At 40.7% G+C, this 18,586-nt stretch overlaps 1 protein-coding gene across 1 annotated transcript; it reads left to right on the top strand.

Annotated features, from left to right (window-relative positions):
- Nucleotides 1–930: 930 nt before the first annotated feature.
- c4b (complement C4B (Chido/Rodgers blood group)) lies at nt 931–17,356 on the top strand (the record flags this gene model as incomplete). Its single annotated transcript, XM_083644990.1, has 40 exons — nt 931–1,128; nt 2,203–2,380; nt 2,488–2,558; nt 2,659–2,747; nt 2,875–2,957; nt 3,069–3,156; nt 3,334–3,457; nt 3,553–3,697; nt 3,955–4,067; nt 4,372–4,533; nt 4,659–4,826; nt 6,292–6,486; nt 7,539–7,685; nt 7,827–7,953; nt 8,092–8,160; nt 8,257–8,472; nt 8,568–8,679; nt 10,054–10,124; nt 10,962–11,104; nt 11,209–11,424; nt 11,529–11,580; nt 11,663–11,752; nt 11,894–12,100; nt 12,293–12,368; nt 12,446–12,641; nt 12,752–12,856; nt 13,011–13,173; nt 13,298–13,479; nt 13,594–13,752; nt 13,842–13,901; nt 14,116–14,206; nt 14,299–14,479; nt 14,630–14,720; nt 14,837–14,911; nt 15,450–15,549; nt 15,660–15,749; nt 15,907–16,011; nt 16,569–16,652; nt 16,797–16,929; nt 17,029–17,356. 40 exons carry the CDS (start codon nt 931–933, stop codon nt 17,168–17,170), a joined length of 5,097 nt encoding a protein of 1,698 aa, XP_083501116.1. The 3' UTR covers nt 17,171–17,356.
- Between the last annotated feature and the right edge of the window lie 1,230 nt (nt 17,357–18,586).

Raw genomic sequence — 18,586 nt, 5'->3', positions numbered from 1 at the left:
GCACTCACTATATCTGACATTCTGATGATTTTGTCAGCTTTTATTGGAAAAGTCAAAAAGTGGCGACAAGATAGCTCAGCAGGCCAATATACTGTAAATAGTAAATAGAGAAAAGGGAGCTTCTTGATGCTTATAAAGAATTTAATTAATAAAGAAGTAATGTACAGGTATACTAAATAGTTAATACACAATACATCTTCACAGGAAAAGGTCAGCTTTTATTGACAATTAAATCACGAGTTACACAGGACATGACTCTGAGCTGTGATAAGCTACAATTTAAAAGTCAGACCTCAGGAAAAAGAACAAGGGGAGGGCCTTAGGAAATGAAACTATTGAGAAATAGAGGGGTGAACGACTTATAAAACCTTAGATAATCAAAAGCCTGAGTCAGAGCAGGCAGAGAAACAGCTGGATCATGGAGTGCCACGTCTGTCCTATGCTGCTCCTCATCTTAACTCTGGGCTCTGTGTACACACATGACAGGTAAATGTTGGAATAGCTGCATGAAACAGGACATGTAATCAGCATGTAATGTCAGTCTATTTCTGTTTCATGTAGAGATGTCTCAAATATATGTCTCACAAGCCAGAAAATGTGTTTTGAGTCCAAACACATTTTCTGGCTTGTGAGACATATATGGGTGGGGGGTGGGGGGGGGGGGGGTGATCTGTATAATGCATATAATGACAATTTTACATTTGGAATTAGTTGTAGTGATTATTCTGCCATTCACTATCATTCTAGTTAGATTTAAGTAAAATTGCAGCATTGTCGATGTGTAGGCCTACCTGCTTTTATAGTTAATATTAAATGGAATAATGGATAATATAGATAGTGAGTAGTGACCCTTTTCTTTTGAACTTTGAGATTTATCTTAAATGAAAAGTGCATGACAAATACAATTTATTATTATTATTTTTTGCATTGATGTACAGATTCTTCATCTCAGCCCCCAATGTGTTCCATGTGGGTGTTAAAGAGAAAGTGTTTGTCCAGATGGGAGAGCCTCCCCTCAGTAGCCCTGTTACTCTCTACCTGGAGAATGAGAATACTGGTGAACTGATCTCTGAGAAGATGACCACTACATGCACTACGTTGGAACCGATCAAAACAGTTGAACTCATGGTACGCAAAACTTCCCAACTAATATTAGAAGAAAACACATTGGTAACACTTTATAATAACGTTCAGTCGTAAGTCATTTATAAGCCTTTATTTAATGATGAACTAACCATTTACAAAACATGAATATACCTTTGTAGATGATTAATAAATGTTATGTTAACATATACAAATGTGTTGTAAGTCATCTATAAACCTTTAGTAAATGAAGTGTTGCTCACATGTTGTAAATGATGTGTAAATCATTTACAATTCTGGGCTTCAATTCAAGGCTTTCTGCATCCCCTAAAGTGTAAACCATTCATGAGACATAAATGTGTTACATAGCCTACAAGGGGGTAGCTCTGTTTGTCAAAATTGAAGCCAATGCAGAAGTGTACTCTTTGCCTGCAGGGGGCGACCCATTGGTTTGTTGACTTCTGTTTTTAAGCCTCAAGTATGGCCTCAGTAAACATTTTCCTAATGTGTTTATGGTCTCAATTGCTAGTTTCACACTATGTTGTAGTTCTAGACTGTTTTGGGGCATGATTGACAGGTCGCCGATCATGGACCAATAGCAGGCCGTGTTCTGTGGGAAACGGAAACCCCTGGACTTGTGTCGAGATCCAAGACGGCAATGGCCAAAATGCCATACGTGAGGTGTCAAAAAACAGAAGTCCACAGACCAATTGGTCGCCCCCTGCAGGCCATTCGAAAGAATGCAGGTTTAAGTGCACTACCACATTGGCTTAAATTTTGAGAGACCTTCCCCCTTGTATGTAACACATTTATGTGTGATGAATGGTTTACACTTTAGATTAGGGGATGCAGAAAGCCTTGTAAATTAATTGTAAACGATTTACCCATCATTTATAACAGGTGAGGAACACTTCATTTACTAAAAGTTTATAGATGACTTACAATGCATTTGTGATATGTTAACATAGCATTTATTAATAATCTACAAATGTATATTCATGTTTTGTAAGTGATTAGTTCATCATCAACTAAAGGCTTATAAATGACTTACGACTGAACATTATTATAAAGTGTTATCAACACAGGATTGAGAGAAGGTTCACATTTCTATCTGTACAGATTGCGAGGGAAAAGATGCCAGAGCCTCCTCGCAACTCTACACAGCCATACCTTCTGCTGGTAGCAGAAAGCCCCTCCTTCACTAGGAGGAGGAGGATGACGAGGGTCCTGCTGTCTCAACACAGAGGCTATATCTTCATTCAGACTGATCAACCAATCTACAACCCAACACAGAAAGGTGAAAAAGCGTGAATGAATGAAATATTTGTGTGAAAAATATAGTACTTGGAATAGGTAGCTGAATATTTTATAGCCATTAATCAGATGGTATCCCCCCTCTGCTAGTGATGTACAGGATATTCACACTTGACCATACGCTGAGGCCTCACGAGGACATTTTCCAAATATCTATAATTGTGAGTACATTTTTGTGCATAGATTCAGAGTTATGATGGATGCAATGCAATTTCTGCAGAAGATAAGATCATTTTAAAAGGCCTTTGCAACTGATTTCAGAATGCAGCAGGAAACAGAATAATGAAGTCCTTAAAGACAGCAAAGGGAGGAATATTGACTCACTCATTCAACATACCTGATGTCTCTGAGTATGTTGAGCGATTTGCCAGTAACTGTAACTACACAGATAACACAAACAACTTTTAGTAATACAATTTAATATGGAATATAGATGTCACATTTACAATAGGCTACATGCATATTTTGTTTACATAGAATGGGCACATGGAAGATTGTTGCACACTATGAAGGCGATGAAGCACATGCTGCTATTCGAGAGTTCAAAGTCCAGAAATTTGGTGAGCAAACAACTTGATATCATGCCCCCTCCCCCAATTTAAAACAGTTTTTGCAATAATCTATACTATTTATTCCCTCTTAATATATATATATTTTTTGTCACATGCTAGTTTTACCCAGTTTTGAGGTAACCATCAGAATGGAGCAAAGCTATCTTCTGCTGAATGCCTCAAAGCTTAACTTCACCATCTCAGCCTTGTAAGATTTCATTCATTTATTAATTTATATTTACAAGTGGAAAGTGGAGAGATCCTATTAGTAATAATTTATAGACATACTAGTTTTGGGGTGCTCTTCTCAAGTACTAGTGTGGAGTATGTTACGTTTAGAAATGCTTATTTCATGTTACAATGCATTTACAATGCTTATTTCCAGGTACTCATATGGTGAGACTGTCAGAGGAGCCTACCACTGCCGATTTGGAGTGGTAACAAAGGGTTCTAAAGATGGCCAAAGAATGAAGCCTGTCTTTATCAGGGGATTGGAGTTGACTGGTTCGGTGAGAGAAGAATCCACCATCCACATTTTATAAGTCATTTGTTATGAAGCCTCTTTGTTGCCATTTAAAACCAACAATTTCACCATTTCTTGCAGGTCCAGGATGGGACAGCAACAGCTATTCTCCAGACAGCCGAGTTAAATAAGAACCTCCAAGACCAGACGAACGGACAAACCCTCTCTGACTTAGAGCAGAGTGGTGCAGAGCTCTATGTGGCCGTGTCTGTTACCAACATACAGAGTAAAGGACACACTGGAACACAAGAAGGGCTTTTAGAGGGATTGTGCAATAGAAGCATGTGGAAACCTCTAACCTCTAATAATATTATTCAGAGGTCTGGTAGGATAAAATACACCATAGCAGAACAAGAAATGCCGTAAAGTAGCCTAAGGTTACTATAAACTTGAGTATCACTGACACACAAAATGTCCTCGGGAAGGAATATTGTGATGGTTTTTTTATAAAGGTTGATAAAAATGTCTGTATTATTTGCCCAGGTGGTGAACTACAAGATGCAGAAGTTTCCATTCCCATCATCTCTCACATTTACACCATTGATCTGTCTCCAACTCGCTCACATTTCATTCCTGGAGTTCCGCTAGATGTGGTGGTAAGTCTGTAAAATAATAATGGGCACAAGCAAACACACAAACAAACAAGCGCACACACACACACACACACACACACACACACACACACACACACACACACACACACACACACACACACACACATATATACATACATACATACATATATACATACATAGATACATACATAGTACATACATAGTAGATGCATCCATGACGTGCATGCATGTATATATACATACATACATACATACATACATACATGCATGAATGATGTAACTTTGATGATTTTGTATGTTAAGGACTTGTATGTTGTTATGGCAGGTGGTCATTCGTCTCCCAGATGGCTCACCAGCAGCTGGTGTGCCAGTAGAGATTCATGTCCCAACGGCAACATCAGAGGAGAAGTCTAGTCAAGCCACCACAAACCAGCAGGGGGCAGTGTTTGCTGTCTTTAATATTCACGATGCTGAGGTTGCTGTTGAAGTTAGTATCCCCAAACAACTCAGTTAAAGGTGGAATCAAAACTAAGCAACCTTTGGAGATTTTTGTCGATGGTCTCATAGTTGTGCTTTAATTGAGTCAATGGTTTTCACCTCTGTCTTCAATAGGTGTCTGTAGATGGCCAGCAACAGACAAAAGTAATACAACGGGCCTCATCACCGAGTGACTGCTTCCTTTACCTGAGTGTTACCAACAAGATTTACTCTGTGGGCGAGTCCCTTACAGTTACATACCATGCCATCAATGGTCAACCGAATGGGTTAATATACTACATGGTGAGACATATTTAAGTAAATACAACATGATTGAATAAAGACCAGTGACAGTTTTTGGCCAGCGCACACAGGCCGCAGGCCCTATGACAGGGTTTGTCCACCCAATTTAGTCACCAATTTGCAAGCCGATTTGGTCCCACTCAGAAACCATAAGACCTGCCGCTACCGAACTTGGTTCACAGAGTCACCTTTTGCTATGGGCGGAAAAATTACACTAGTTGACGACTAGGTGGTGCTATAACAGCCCCTCTTTACATTTTGGTCCATAACCTTTGAACCGTAGCATTTACAATCAAAATCATTTTTCCCAGGATTCCTTGGGTCATTCCGCATCTGCTGATAGAGGCCCCGCCCATTTCCGTCTCGCTAGATTTTCCGCCATTTTGAATTTTCTCTCGCTATTTCTCCTTCAAAGTTTGTCCAATCTTCACCAAACCACATCACACAGCGTGTGTGGACTGTCCTGCACAAAACCTATTTTGCAGTTTTTTGCAAGACCGCACTGTTGCGATATAATCGACTTCGGAAGTTTTGTGTGTGTGGCCTAGTTAGGTTAGGTAGGTTCATAGGTTCATAGAACTCGTACTCTTCTAATCTGGCCTAAAGAAATACACCGATTGACCTCACGGTGGCGCTATAGCTGCCCTCTTTACATTTTGGTCCATAACTTTGGAACCATAGCTTCTACGATCAACATTATTTCTATATAGACCACGCCCATTTCCGTCTAACTAGATTTTCCGCCATTTACAATTTTGTCCAAAAGCGTTTTTCCACTGCTATTTCTTCTTCAAATTTGGTCAAATCTTCACCAAACCACATCTGTCCTGCACAAAACCTGTTTTGCCATTTTTTGAAAGTCTGCACCGTTGCGATATAATCGACTTGTAAAGTGTTGTGGGTGGGGCCTATTTCACAGAAATCGCTATTTCGCCTTCTAATTTTGTCCAAACCTCCCCAAACGACAGCACACAGCATGTGTGGACTGTGCTGCTCAAAACTTATTTTGTGGTTTTTTGAAAGCCCGCACCATACCATAGGCTATTTCATCATGAACTTATGATTTTGGGATACTGTTAACTGGGAGATGTAATTAGAACAATAGAAGTTGAAAAGGCACCATGAGGCTATACAGAGGGGTGGGGTCCTTTTAATGCGACAAATACACATCTTTTTGAATTTCACAATAAATACACCCGCACACACACATACAGTACACACACACATACAAATGTATTATAATAAAAGGTTTTATTAAATGCAAGTACATAATTAAATAATTATTTTCTACCTTTCTTACCATACTGATTTTCCATTATATCCTTCATACCTTTGCGACCGACAGCCCTCCACTTTAACAATGTCGCTGCCTGCTACAACCAACAGGCTCGTCAATGCCTTTCTGCGCTGGCCATATGCTAGGTTTGGACCTAGCCTTGTTTAAAAGACGCTGTCTATGTTGTAGGTGTTTAGTCGAGGGAGCCTAATAAAGCAAGATTCTCTCAGAGCTGGAACTATAGAGACGAAAGGCAACCTGCTGATAACGCCCGATATGGTGCCATCCTTCCGTCTGATTGGCTACTACTACAACCAGCGTGGTGACATCATTGCTGACTCTGTGTGGGTAGATGTCAAGGATGAGTGTGAGAAGAAGGTCGAGGTGAGTAAACAGTAGATATGTGCAGACTGACCATGAGTGATTCCACACAAACACAACTTTACCTCTGTTGATTGTAGGCGTGTGTGTGTGTGTGTGTGTGTGTGTGTGTGTGTGTGTGTGTGTGTGTGTGTGTGTGTGCATGCGTGCATGTGTGTTCATGTGTGTGTACATGGTTAAATTCAGCATAATTATATAAACGCAAACAGTTTCATATTGTGTTTCAAATGATGCTGTCCCACCATATCAGACAAATCTAAGACAAAAAAAAACACTGACTTTCTAACAGGGTCGGATCAATTCATGAATTGAATTGATAATGCCTGGTAGATTCCAAATCAATTCCTGGGGTTGGAATTGGAATTGCACCCAGCTCTACGGAAAAACAGAATTGGTGGAATCTAATTGGAATGACAGGAAACAGAATTTAATTATATAAAATTTCATGAAATTCCACTTTTTAATACAGTATGTATAGTGTGTAAGCTAATAAGACTATGTTATCATGTGTACAAACACCCCCCAATCCCACCGCTTACTACAAATACAGTCAGGCATATAGACCGCCGACCCGGCCTGCCCCCCCCCCCCCCCAACCATCACCACTCACACCATGCCGAACATGGAAGAGGGCGTGACTACTACTACTCTATTAGAGTAGTAGGATTACATAACTATATACAAAAAAATCATGGCCGACCCACCCACCCAGGACATAAACTCTTCATTGCCCTCCACCATGGCAGAAGACTGATGTCTGGCAGTACCGGAACATCTCGTCACAGGGACAGCTTCTCCCCAACTGTCATCCTCCTCTTCAATGAGACCCGAAAGCCCCCCATTCCTCCATCTTCTGCTATTGATGCGATCGCATACTTGAACTAAGTCAAATTCCTTGTTTGGAATGTGACTACTCACTATGGCTATTCAAATGAATCTTGACTCCACGACATCCCACTTGTACCAAACTCATCCGCACGTGTATTTACAATTACAATTTCAATATTTCATTTTGATTTACTGATTTACTTGCAAGTCTTAATTCTAAAATCCAGGTATCCTCAAAGACGCATCAGTTTTATCCTGGGAAACAAGCGGAGCTACAATTTAATTTACATGGTCAGAGAGCCAAAGTGGCCTTGCTGGCTGTGGATAAGGCCATCTACGCTCTCAATGCCCACAATAAACTCACAGCCAAGCAGGTAACATACTGCCTCCTCACATCCCTACCAGCGTTAGGTCATTTACTTTCCTCTGAAGCTCACTTTCACAATATATTGAGACATTTCATTTAATCCAAGCGACAATATAGTGAAACAGAGTTCTTGTTCTCACTTTTTCAGGTGTTTTCCTCTATGCAGTCATATGATCTTGGTTGCTCATATGGCGGCGGATCTGACACAGCTTCCACACTAAATGATGCTGGCCTGTCTTTTATATCTCAGTCTACGCAGTCAGTCATTAGGAAGGGTATGATAAACCAACAAGCAACCAAACTCAAACTGAAAAGTTGCTCATCTAATTATAGTCGCTTGCTTTACACTTATCCCAGTTTGAGCTGAGAATGACATTGCAGTAAGTCCATATGCTGATCTATTGTTTTTCCAGGGCTCGGCTGCCCACGTTCTGTACGGCAAAGACGCTCTTTGGATCTACAACAGGAAATGATGATCCTCAGTAAGACAGCATTCTGGCGTTACAACGGCTGTCTATGAAAATGTAATGCTAATTCTGGAAAGCATGTGCCGTTAAACATGTCCTTCTCACTTACAGAATCGAACTTCTCCAGTGAGAAGCTGCAAGAATGTTGTGTCCGTGGCTTCTCCCTCATCCCTATGAGGCGGACATGTGAAGAAAGAGCTGATAGGATCTCTCAGGTGGACAGCCCAGAGACAGACCCTCTCTGTGGAGAGGCCTTTCTTCAATGCTGCCGTCAAGGAGAAAGGTTGAGACAGAGACAAGAGGATGCCAAGAAAGGACTTGGGAGAAGTGAGGATAACTTGTCATTGGATACTATTTCATACGTTTGGCTTGATTATCTGTGAGAGTTTAAATGCAAACCTCTCATTTTCTTAACCCTTTAGCTGCAAATGCATTGGAAATTGAGGAGTTCTTCTCTGACACCATTCAGTACATTCGGCGATATTTCCCTCCAAGTTTTGCATTTAAAACATTTGATGTAAATGGCAAAGGAAGGTAAGAGACGTGATAAGTGTTGAACACATGGACAACGAATTGTAGTCTACATTGATAGGAGCCCATTATTACTTTTTAAGTGATCTTTTCTTTTTTCACTGTCATAAGGTCCTTTGTTTCCATGTAGTGTTGTTTATATTTGACCAATTGCTTGTAACATTGGCAATGGTAAAGTGTACCAGTTAAATGTCTCTACAGCAGTGGTTCCCAAATTGCGGTATGTGTACCCCTAGGGGTACGTGGAGGTACTACAGGTGGTACTTGAGAGAAAGGGGTAAAATGTAAAATGTGAGGATAGATCATGAAAATAAATTAAACGTTAAAATAAATCTTTGGTAACGCTTTATATTAAGGTTCTATTAATAAGCGTTAATTAATAGGTAATACGTCTCTTATAAGGTGCTTATTAACACTATTATATGTTAATGAGGTTATTTAAGTGTTAATAATCGCATTATGAACATATTTATTGGTAGCTTATAAGACATTTATAAGCACTTCATAAGCACCATTACTAGCTGGTTTTGTTGCTTTATTAAGCTTAATAGTTTAGTTATTACTTTATTAGCAAATAACTATGCACTTATTAACAGTTAACTATGCTTTTTGTAGGTACCGGATCTAAAGCGAGAACAGTGCCTTATTAAGGTTAATAAATACCTACAAAAAGCATAAGTGCATAATAAATGATTTATTAACCTTAATAAGGCAGTGTTCTCGCTTTATATCCGGTACCTGCAAAAAGCAGTTAACTGCTAATAAGAGAATAACAAACTATTTATTAAGCTTATTAAAGCAACAAAACAGGCTAGTAAAGATGCTTATAAAGTGCTTATAAATGTCTTATAAGCTACCAATAAACATGTTTATGATGCTATTATTAACACTTTATTAACAGTGTTAATAAGCACCTTATAAGGGCCTTATTACCTATTAATTAACGCTTATTAATATAACCTTAATATAAAGCATTACCAAATCTTCTCTGGAGGCACTAACTCTTTGCAACTCTTTCACTCAATTTCTTATTTTGTAACGCTATTCTTCAAAAGGTGAGCTATCATTCATTCATTGCATCATATTCTATAGTTTTCGAAACAAAATGTTGTAGTTTGAGACCCACTGCTCTACAGTATAGAGTAGACGGTTTTAACTGACAACATAAACATTCTAAATAGCCCCTAGCTTACTTCCTGTTGTAGTGATTGCTATATAGCCGACAGGAAATAAGCTACTGTAGGTTTCAACACTGCTCCCTAGCAACACAATTCAGTGAAAACCGTCTATAAATGGCAAATGTAGTCTGTCACACCATATTTCAGATGAACTATATTACAGCTGGTTAATTCATTGTATTGTGTTTGAAAACTCTAGTTATCATTTGTCTCTACCTGATTCCATCACCACCTGGGAGATTCAAGCTATCAGTTTATCTGCAACTCACGGTAATATCAGCTTCCCACTTCGCAACATGTCAGATTTGATTGATACGGCAGTGTATTGCTGCCACACTGGTTATAACGAGAAAACTTTTCTCGATATTATGACATACAAATCTCATTATAACGCGATATCAACTTGTCTCGTGATGACGAGATGTCAACACTCACTCTTCACAGCCACCTTGGACCGGTGAACTGCACTTGCTCACCGGCATGAATTGAGACATCACCATGACCGATAACACGGATTTTGGCAGCGTAGAACTGCCACAGTGGAGAGAACGAGAAAATATGTCATTACAACGTGAAATTATCTTGTTATAACAAGAATATAGAAAATATCTCATTATAATGAAAGGATCTCAATATAACGATATACTGAGATTTTATATCTCCACTGTGGCAGCTCTACGCTGCCGTAGTGGAGGGATCTCTGATGAATAACTGCAGTTGACTTGTCTCACTCCCTATCTCTTTCCTATCTCTTTCTGATGAATAACTGCAATTGACTTGTCTCTCTCCCTATCTCTTTCTGATGAATAACTGCAGTTGACTTGTCTCTCTCCCTATCTCTTTCTGATGAATAACTGCAGTTGACTTGTCTCTCTCCCTATCTCTTTCTGATGAATAACTGCAGGTTGATTTGTCTCACTCTATTTCTTTCTGATGAATAACTGCAGTTCGCGTGTGTCTCTCCCTATCTCTTTCTGATGAATAACCGCAGTTGACTTGTCTCTCCCCTATCTCTTTCTGATGAATAACTGCAGTTGACTTGTCTCTCCCCTATCTCTTTCTGATGAATAACTGCAGTTGACTTGTCTCACTCCCGATCTCTTGCAGGATTTTGCGTAGCTGAGCCGTATGAGTTCAGAACATTTAAGCAGGTATTTGTGTCTCTGAGGCTGCCTTACTCAGTAAAGAAATATGAGCAAATAGCCATTGAGCCTGTCATCTACAACTATGGAGAGGACAAATCTGTACAGGTACAGACGTCCAAAATAGAGCATAGCCTAATAAGGACATGCAGTGGTGCATACAATACACACAATTCTGAATGTTCTTCTCTAAATATGTGATTTTTGTGTAGCTGGCAGTTCACATGGAACAAACTAAAGGGCTGTGTTCCCCCGGCTCAGCCACTTCTGTAGCTTTTGTTAACATTACTGTGGAGCCCCAGTCTTCCAACTTTGTCAGTTTCTCCGCTGTCCCGATGGCAACAGGCACAATACCCATCAAAATAATCCTCTATGATATAGAGGAGGGGGAAGGAATAGATGCAATTGAAAAGACTTTGAATGTTTGGGTGAGTATGTGCATTTCCTCTGCATGGTGCTTTTTCCACTAGCAGGTTTGGTAAGGCAATAAGGACACACTAGACTAACGAATCACTCTTTTCTCATGTTGTAGACAGAGGGTATAGTGCACAGAGTGGAAGAAACTCATGTGGTCAAATTAGATGGTGAGTTGTTTCTAAATGCATCGATCACAGTGCGGTCACATCAAAGTTGTCATTGTTTTAACCATTCTCTTCATCTTGACAGGAAGGAGTACAAAGTTTTTAACTATTGACGGGAATCTACCAGATAACATAGTCCCTGACTCCAGCAGCAATATGGTTGGCCGGATAGAGGGTATGCACATCAAATAAATCAATCAATCAATCAATAATCAATCAATCAATCAATCATGTACAACTAGACATAGCCCTTTTCCATACTGTGTCAATAACAACTCATCTCTTTTGCCATTCTCTCTTCTCCTCTGACACGCAGGGGACGGCTTTAGCGAGTCAAGGGCTCTGAGACTTCTCTCTCCTGAAGGGGTTGCTGAACTGCTTACGCTGCCTGATGGATGTGCAGAACAGACCATGAAAAGGCTGGCTCCTACAACGTTAGCCCTCCGCTACCTTGACAGTAATCGGCAATGGCTGGGACTGACTGCCGATACCAAAGATGTCGCCCTAGAGTACACTGAGCAAGGTGCAACATTTAATCAGCTCTTTTTCTTCATAAACCTTCATTTATTGTCTTAATGTCACCATGATTCACTTCCAAGAACATCGTTGAAGGTATTTGTTGATGTTGATTGCTCTAAATTGCTGTTATTTTTTTTAAATCAAAATAAACAAAAATAAATACATAAATACATAAATACAAATATCTCTTTGTCAGGTTACATGAGAATTTTGACTTTCAAAAAAGCTGATGGATCTTATGGAGCATGGATTCAAAGGCCATCTAGTACTTGGTGAGTATATGTTTTATGGTGCTGTGATGGCTTATTATTTCCAATATCTCATCTGTGGTTCTTTCTCTTGTCCTCAGGTTGACTAGCCTTGTAGTGAAAGTGCTCTCCCTGCTGGCGGAGCGCAAGTCACTGTTTAGCGGACAACAGGGGAGACAGGCTAAAGTTGTTGTATCTGAAGACGAAATCAGTCTCTCAGTCCGTTACTTGCTCTCAGTACAGAATGTTGATGGGTCATTCACTGACCCACATCCAGTGATACACAATGAGATGCAGGTAAACTTTCAAAAGCTAAGTATATTTGACAACAGTATGGTGTGTGATCTAGCAAAGATAGTCAATATCTTTGATCTGGGTGAAATACTGTCTCTCTGTTTTTAATGTAGGGTGGCATTCGAGGCAAAGAGAAAGAAACATCGATGACAGCTTTCATAACTATTGCACTGTACCGGTCCCTTCAGTTCCTAAAGGCGGAAGAGAAAAATAATACGGTAAGATAAGAGATAATACAAAGACACACTCTCCAGGGTTTTTGTCGATATTGTTGTTGTTTTTCATGTATTTTAATAGACTGTATGTAATGTGCAATTTACAAAGACAATTTGATTCAAAGAATTGAGAGAAATTCTTTCTACTTTTCTCCAGAAAGCAAGCATTGTTAAATCAACAACGTACCTCTTGTCACACCTTGGGGAGCTTACGATGCCCTATGCTGTTGCCATTACAACGTACTGCCTGTCACTTTGCCTGCCAGTGAAAGAAGATGCTTCAAGTGCCTGGGTGAAACTCAAAGTACTGGCAACCGTAGGCATGTTCCATCAGCAAACACACCCATGTGGATGAAATGAACAGGCCTATGACAATATATGATTTGAAAGGCGTTTTGCCATGTTTCCCTTTTACATTCATGTTCTATTTCTCTGACTAATCAGGGAAAGATGGGTGCGCTATGTGGAGCGCTAATGCTGAAGACGTAGCGGACGCCATCACAGTGGAGACCACAGCCTACGCTCTGCTAGCTGCAGTAGCACTTGACAAGTCAGAGTGGGCAGAGAAAGCAGCTTGCTGGTTAACCTCACAAGAAAACTATGGAGGAGGCTTCAAATCAACACAGGTGGGATGCTGATCTTGTGAAGTAGCTGAAATCATATTCTGAATAGATGGACCCAATCTTCCTAATGAGTGGTCATTATACCAAAGGTTAAATGTGCCTTAATACCATGTCCAGGATACTATTGTGGCTTTGGAAGCCCTGTCTGAGTATGAGCTGAAGAGGGCTTTGAGGACCATGACAAAGGTGGAAGCACAGTTCACTGTTCCAGGAAAGACAGAGAAAGAGGAACTGTCATTGGAAAATAGGAGGGAGAAGGTGGAAAAAGAGCTAAAGGTAGTGTGGAGTATTGGAATCAGCACACTTAAATGCACACATGCATGCTATACCTTATACTTACATTTCTCTTGTATTTACTCTTTTAGAGAATGATAGGGAACAACATCAATGTGTTGTTAACAGGACAAGGGGAGGCCAAGCTGAAAGTGAGTTTGGAATTAATTTCTTAAATGTTCAAAGAGATCCAAAATGTACAGTAAATCACCAGTCTGTTTAAATGTACAGTAAATCACCGGTCTGTTTAAATGTACAGTAAATCACCGGTCTGTTTAAATGTACAGTAAATCACCAGTCTGTTTAAATGTACAGTAAATCACCAGTCTGTTTAAATGTACAGTAAATCACCAGTCTGTTTGGCAGATTGTAAAGGCTTTCCATCTACTGGAACCCATGGACAAATGTGAGCAACTGTCTATCAATGTCAAAGTCGAGGGGAAAGTGAAGTACACTGGTGAGACTTAGCCACTAATACAAAATATAACATCTAAACTGTTTGCAATGTTGAAAAATGCAACGTGGAAATGTTGACTGCTGTCTCATCAGCAAAGATCGTGGAAAATTATGACTACTATGACCAAGACTCAGACTACAGTAATGATGAGGCCACTGACAGGCGAGTCCCACGATCAGCAATTGAGTGGTTTGATGCTCGAACCCGATACAGGAGAGATGCTGATCCCAGCCCAAATTCTGAAAATACTGTTAGCTACGAAGTCTGTGTCAGGTTGGTTCAAGTGAAAGTCACACATGCCCCTCACAAAGCGTGTACATTTATTCAATAATAGTCTCAAATATTCAGCTGTGGTTTTGTGGAAATGGGTCTCAAAACCTGATTGGCCTCTCACGCTGCCTATTGTGTTTACCATGTGTGCAGTTATAGCTTGAGCAGGAATCTCACAGGAATGGCAATTGCTGACATCACACTTCTGAGTGGTTTTGAGGCCGTAAGCGAGGACTTGGACACGGTTAGTACCACTTCACCAACATTGAAACTTGCAAAAATGAAGTAAAAATTGGAAGTACCAACTCAAGCATTGGCCTTTCTTTTACTGTGATCTCAAAATAAATCTTGTCCTCACAGCTAAAATTGCCGCCAGAACAATACATTTCCCATTATGAGATCTCCTATGGAAGAGTGTTGATCTACTTCAATAAGGTAAAGGCTGAAATCTATACACACACTGAAAAATGCACAAAATTTACTTTCTCCACCCCCTTTTGTTTTTGTTTTTTTTTTTTTGGGGGGGGGGGGGCAATTCCCTGTTAGGGTGTCTTTGTCATTGCTCCAACCCCTCTGCCGATCTGAGGAGAGTTGTAGACTAGCACATGCGTTTCACAACTGCCGTGGCTTTGATTGAGTCTGTCATGTTAGCTGGCTATCCAGGAGGCTAACGGAAGCTACACAACACCACCAAACTTGTTACAACGTGGGAGGATCATGCTATTCCCCCCCAGTTCCCCCCCTCCCTGAAAATGCACCCCGACCGACCAGAGGAGGCCCTAGTGCAGCGAGCGAACAGGACTCATAGCCATAATCCAGCTTCCGCCTGCAGACATGGCCAATTGTGCCTGTATGGACACCCATGCAAGCCGGAGGTAACAGGGGGGCTCAAACCTGCGACTCTTGTGTTGGTAGGCAGGGAATCTACCACTGCACTACCCGGATGCCAACTTGTTTTTTTCTCACTCTATAGCTTGAACGAGACACATGCATTGCATTTGACGCTATACAGAGAGTGCCAGTTGGCCTTCTACAGCCTGCTCCAGCCTCATTCTATGATTATTATGAACCAAGTAAGAACAAAGTTTCATGTTTTCTGGACATTTGATGTTTATCTGTGCTAGAAAGCTCATCTCTGTCGAATTTAGTAGGAAGTAATGGACTATTGGTGCTTTGCCCGCAGACAGAAAGTGTACTGTGTTCTACTCTGCCCCCCAAAGAAGCAAGATGGTCGCCAAGCTGTGTTCAGAGGATGTGTGCCAATGTGCAGAAAGTAAGCATTTATTCCAAGCCTACACTGACAAATACACCCTCACACATTGTGCAGCCTAATATCCTTCAGGGCTGTGCTGCATATTTTGAGAAATATCATGTCATTTAATATCCTTCAGGGCTGTGCATATGTTGAGAAATATGTCATTTCTTTCTAGGACCCTGTCATAAAATAAAAAGCGTATTTGAACTAGTCAATGGTAAGAAGATCACACTGGAGGACCGTTCAAGCCATGCCTGCTTCTCCCCTATTGCAGATTATGGTCAGTACTGCACAAATGGTAAATGGTAAATGGACTGTATTTATAGAGCGCATTTAGTCTATCGACTACCCAAAGCACTTTTACATGAATACCTCACATTCACCCAGCCATGCAAGGTGCTAGCTGCTCGTCAGGGGCAGTTAGGGGTTCAGTGTCTTGCTCAAGGACACTTCAACACACTGCCGGGAGGAGCCAGCCTCGAACCAGGAACCTTAAGATTCCCAGGTGACAGCTCTACCTCCTGAGCGAATGCCGCCCCACAAGGCAATACAATGCTTTGGCTCAATCCAGTATGTTATGTTATTTTTGGATTTATTTTGAAATATCAAATACATTCATAGAGATTCTTCAACAGTTTTAATTTGAAGGTGGAAAATGCCACAATTTGCAAATTTGGGGTGGAGAGGGTGCTCAAAAAACAAACAAGTACACACAGGGAGATATCCTTAACAAATTCCATTTGCATTTAATAATGACAAAAAAAGAAAAAAAGAAAACATGTACAATTGGGGCTTTAACAATTAAACTTAAAATGAATGACGCTTGTTTTATTTCAGGATATATTGTCGAAGTTATCAGGGCGTCTGTGAAGAGCAACTTTGAGCTTTATACCACTAACGTAACTGAGGTACTCAGAGCACGTAAGTATAATGCATATGTTATAGTGCTAGTTTTTTATAAATGTATTGTGTAATATAGGCCTACAGGTGAAATAAATGTGCCATTACATGAAGTTTTGATGAGCTGCTGTAAAACATAATGACTATATGCTCTGTGTCTTCCAGATGGAGATATGCATGTGAATGTCAATGACGTTCGGGTATTTGTCAAGAGGCTTCAGTGTAAAGGCCAGTTACAGATGGGCAAACACTATCTGATCCTGGGCAAAGATGGCACCACAACTGACTCAAACGGAAAGTATGTGCACTTAATCTTATTAGTGAAAGATTTTGATTGCTAAAATTGTACACTGATTCATTCTCCTTCTGCACATTTCCCCTCTCCCTTTCTCTGTAGGATGCAATACCTGTTGGAGTCAAACACCTGGGTTGAACAAATTCCGGATGAAAGAAAATGTAAACGACCCCTCTACAAAGTCGCCTGCAAAGCGCTGGATAATTTCTTATCTGACTACACGATGAATGGCTGTAGACAGTGAATATTCACAAACATCTTTGCTATAACTTTCATGTTGATGCTTATTTCACTGTACCCCCATTAAAGTAAACCTCATTAGTTAGCCATGATATACAGTATACAGTACAGCCACCATGGATATTGAGGTGTATTTTGTATTCTTTATCAATGGCTCTGCTCTGTATCCAAACTCAAATGACTTATTAAAGAAGACAGAAACAGAATCCCACAGACTTTTGTCTTTTATTTTATTTCTACACTGTTAATTATGATTCTCAGAATTTTTGTTTAACTTTTGTATTGGGAAGTTATGGGAACTAGGAATATCCCAGTTGAGTGATGTCACACCCGAGTTGACCGTGTCCCATTAAAACAGGCGGAAAACCAGCCAGGGTTAGCTCTAGCCAGGCTAGCCATTGTTAGCAATAACAGTTGATAAACAACGCATTTCGCAGTATTTTGCGCACTGTAGCAACATAAGGGGTACGGTGGCTCAGTGGTAGAGCTGTCGCCTCACAGTTAGAAGGTCCTGAGTTCGATTCTCGCCTGGGACACTGTGAGCGCTGTGGTTGTGTTCCCCCCCATATCTTCAGTGCCCACTGCCCAGGTGGGTTATCTCGTCATAAGGGCCTTTCTCTCTGTGTGGAGTTTGCATGTTCTCCCCGTACCCCCCAGGGGGTTCCTCCGTATATAACCCGCCCACTAAAAACATGCAGAAGATCAGATCGTCATCGTCATCCGACCAGTGACGACAACATCCGAAGTTGGTCCCCGGGCGCTGTACGAGAAAGCGACCACTGCTCCTGGCCTGCCCCTCGGAGGAAAGGACATGCCTGGATGGGTTAAATGCAGAGGACACTTTTCACCGGCCACCGTCAGCATGAGTGTGTTGTGGCCGCATGGCGCATGCATGTATTGTGGTGTTCGTGTGACAATAAAAGACGGGCTTGTCCGTTACGAGAACATGTCTACAGATAGAAGTTAGACAGTACTGTGTGTATGACTGATTTTAATGAGACACAAATAAGACAGAACTGCTAATAAACGGAATTCACTACAACTTTCACGACTGTTGAAGCGTGGCCCTGCCATCTTGGATTTTGAGGTGGGGGCTGGTGAAGCTCCCCCGAGATTGGCGGAGGAAATCCGAGGGCAGGTGACATCACAGCGGGCGGGCGTTCCTGACCTTTAAACCGGGAGTTTCATAGTTCCTAGTACAAATGGAATGGGGCATAATACACTATAGGTAACTGAGACAGACAATAGGTGGTTGACTGATTCAGCCTGACCCAATCCACACAACAGAATATCTTTTTTTTTAAGGATCACTTCTTACAATTAAGGTCGTCAAAAGTATCGATAAGCATCTGCACATTTTTCTATTGAAATGGATACAATATTCATTTGCAACAGTATCAATATGAGCAGTTCTTTCTCT

The sequence above is a fragment of the Poromitra crassiceps genome (genome assembly GCF_964638095.1).
Source record: "Poromitra crassiceps genome assembly, chromosome: 1".
In the NCBI taxonomy this organism is placed as follows: Eukaryota; Metazoa; Chordata; class Actinopteri; order Beryciformes; family Melamphaidae; genus Poromitra; species Poromitra crassiceps.
This window is presented reverse-complemented; position numbering and strand designations above follow the sequence as displayed.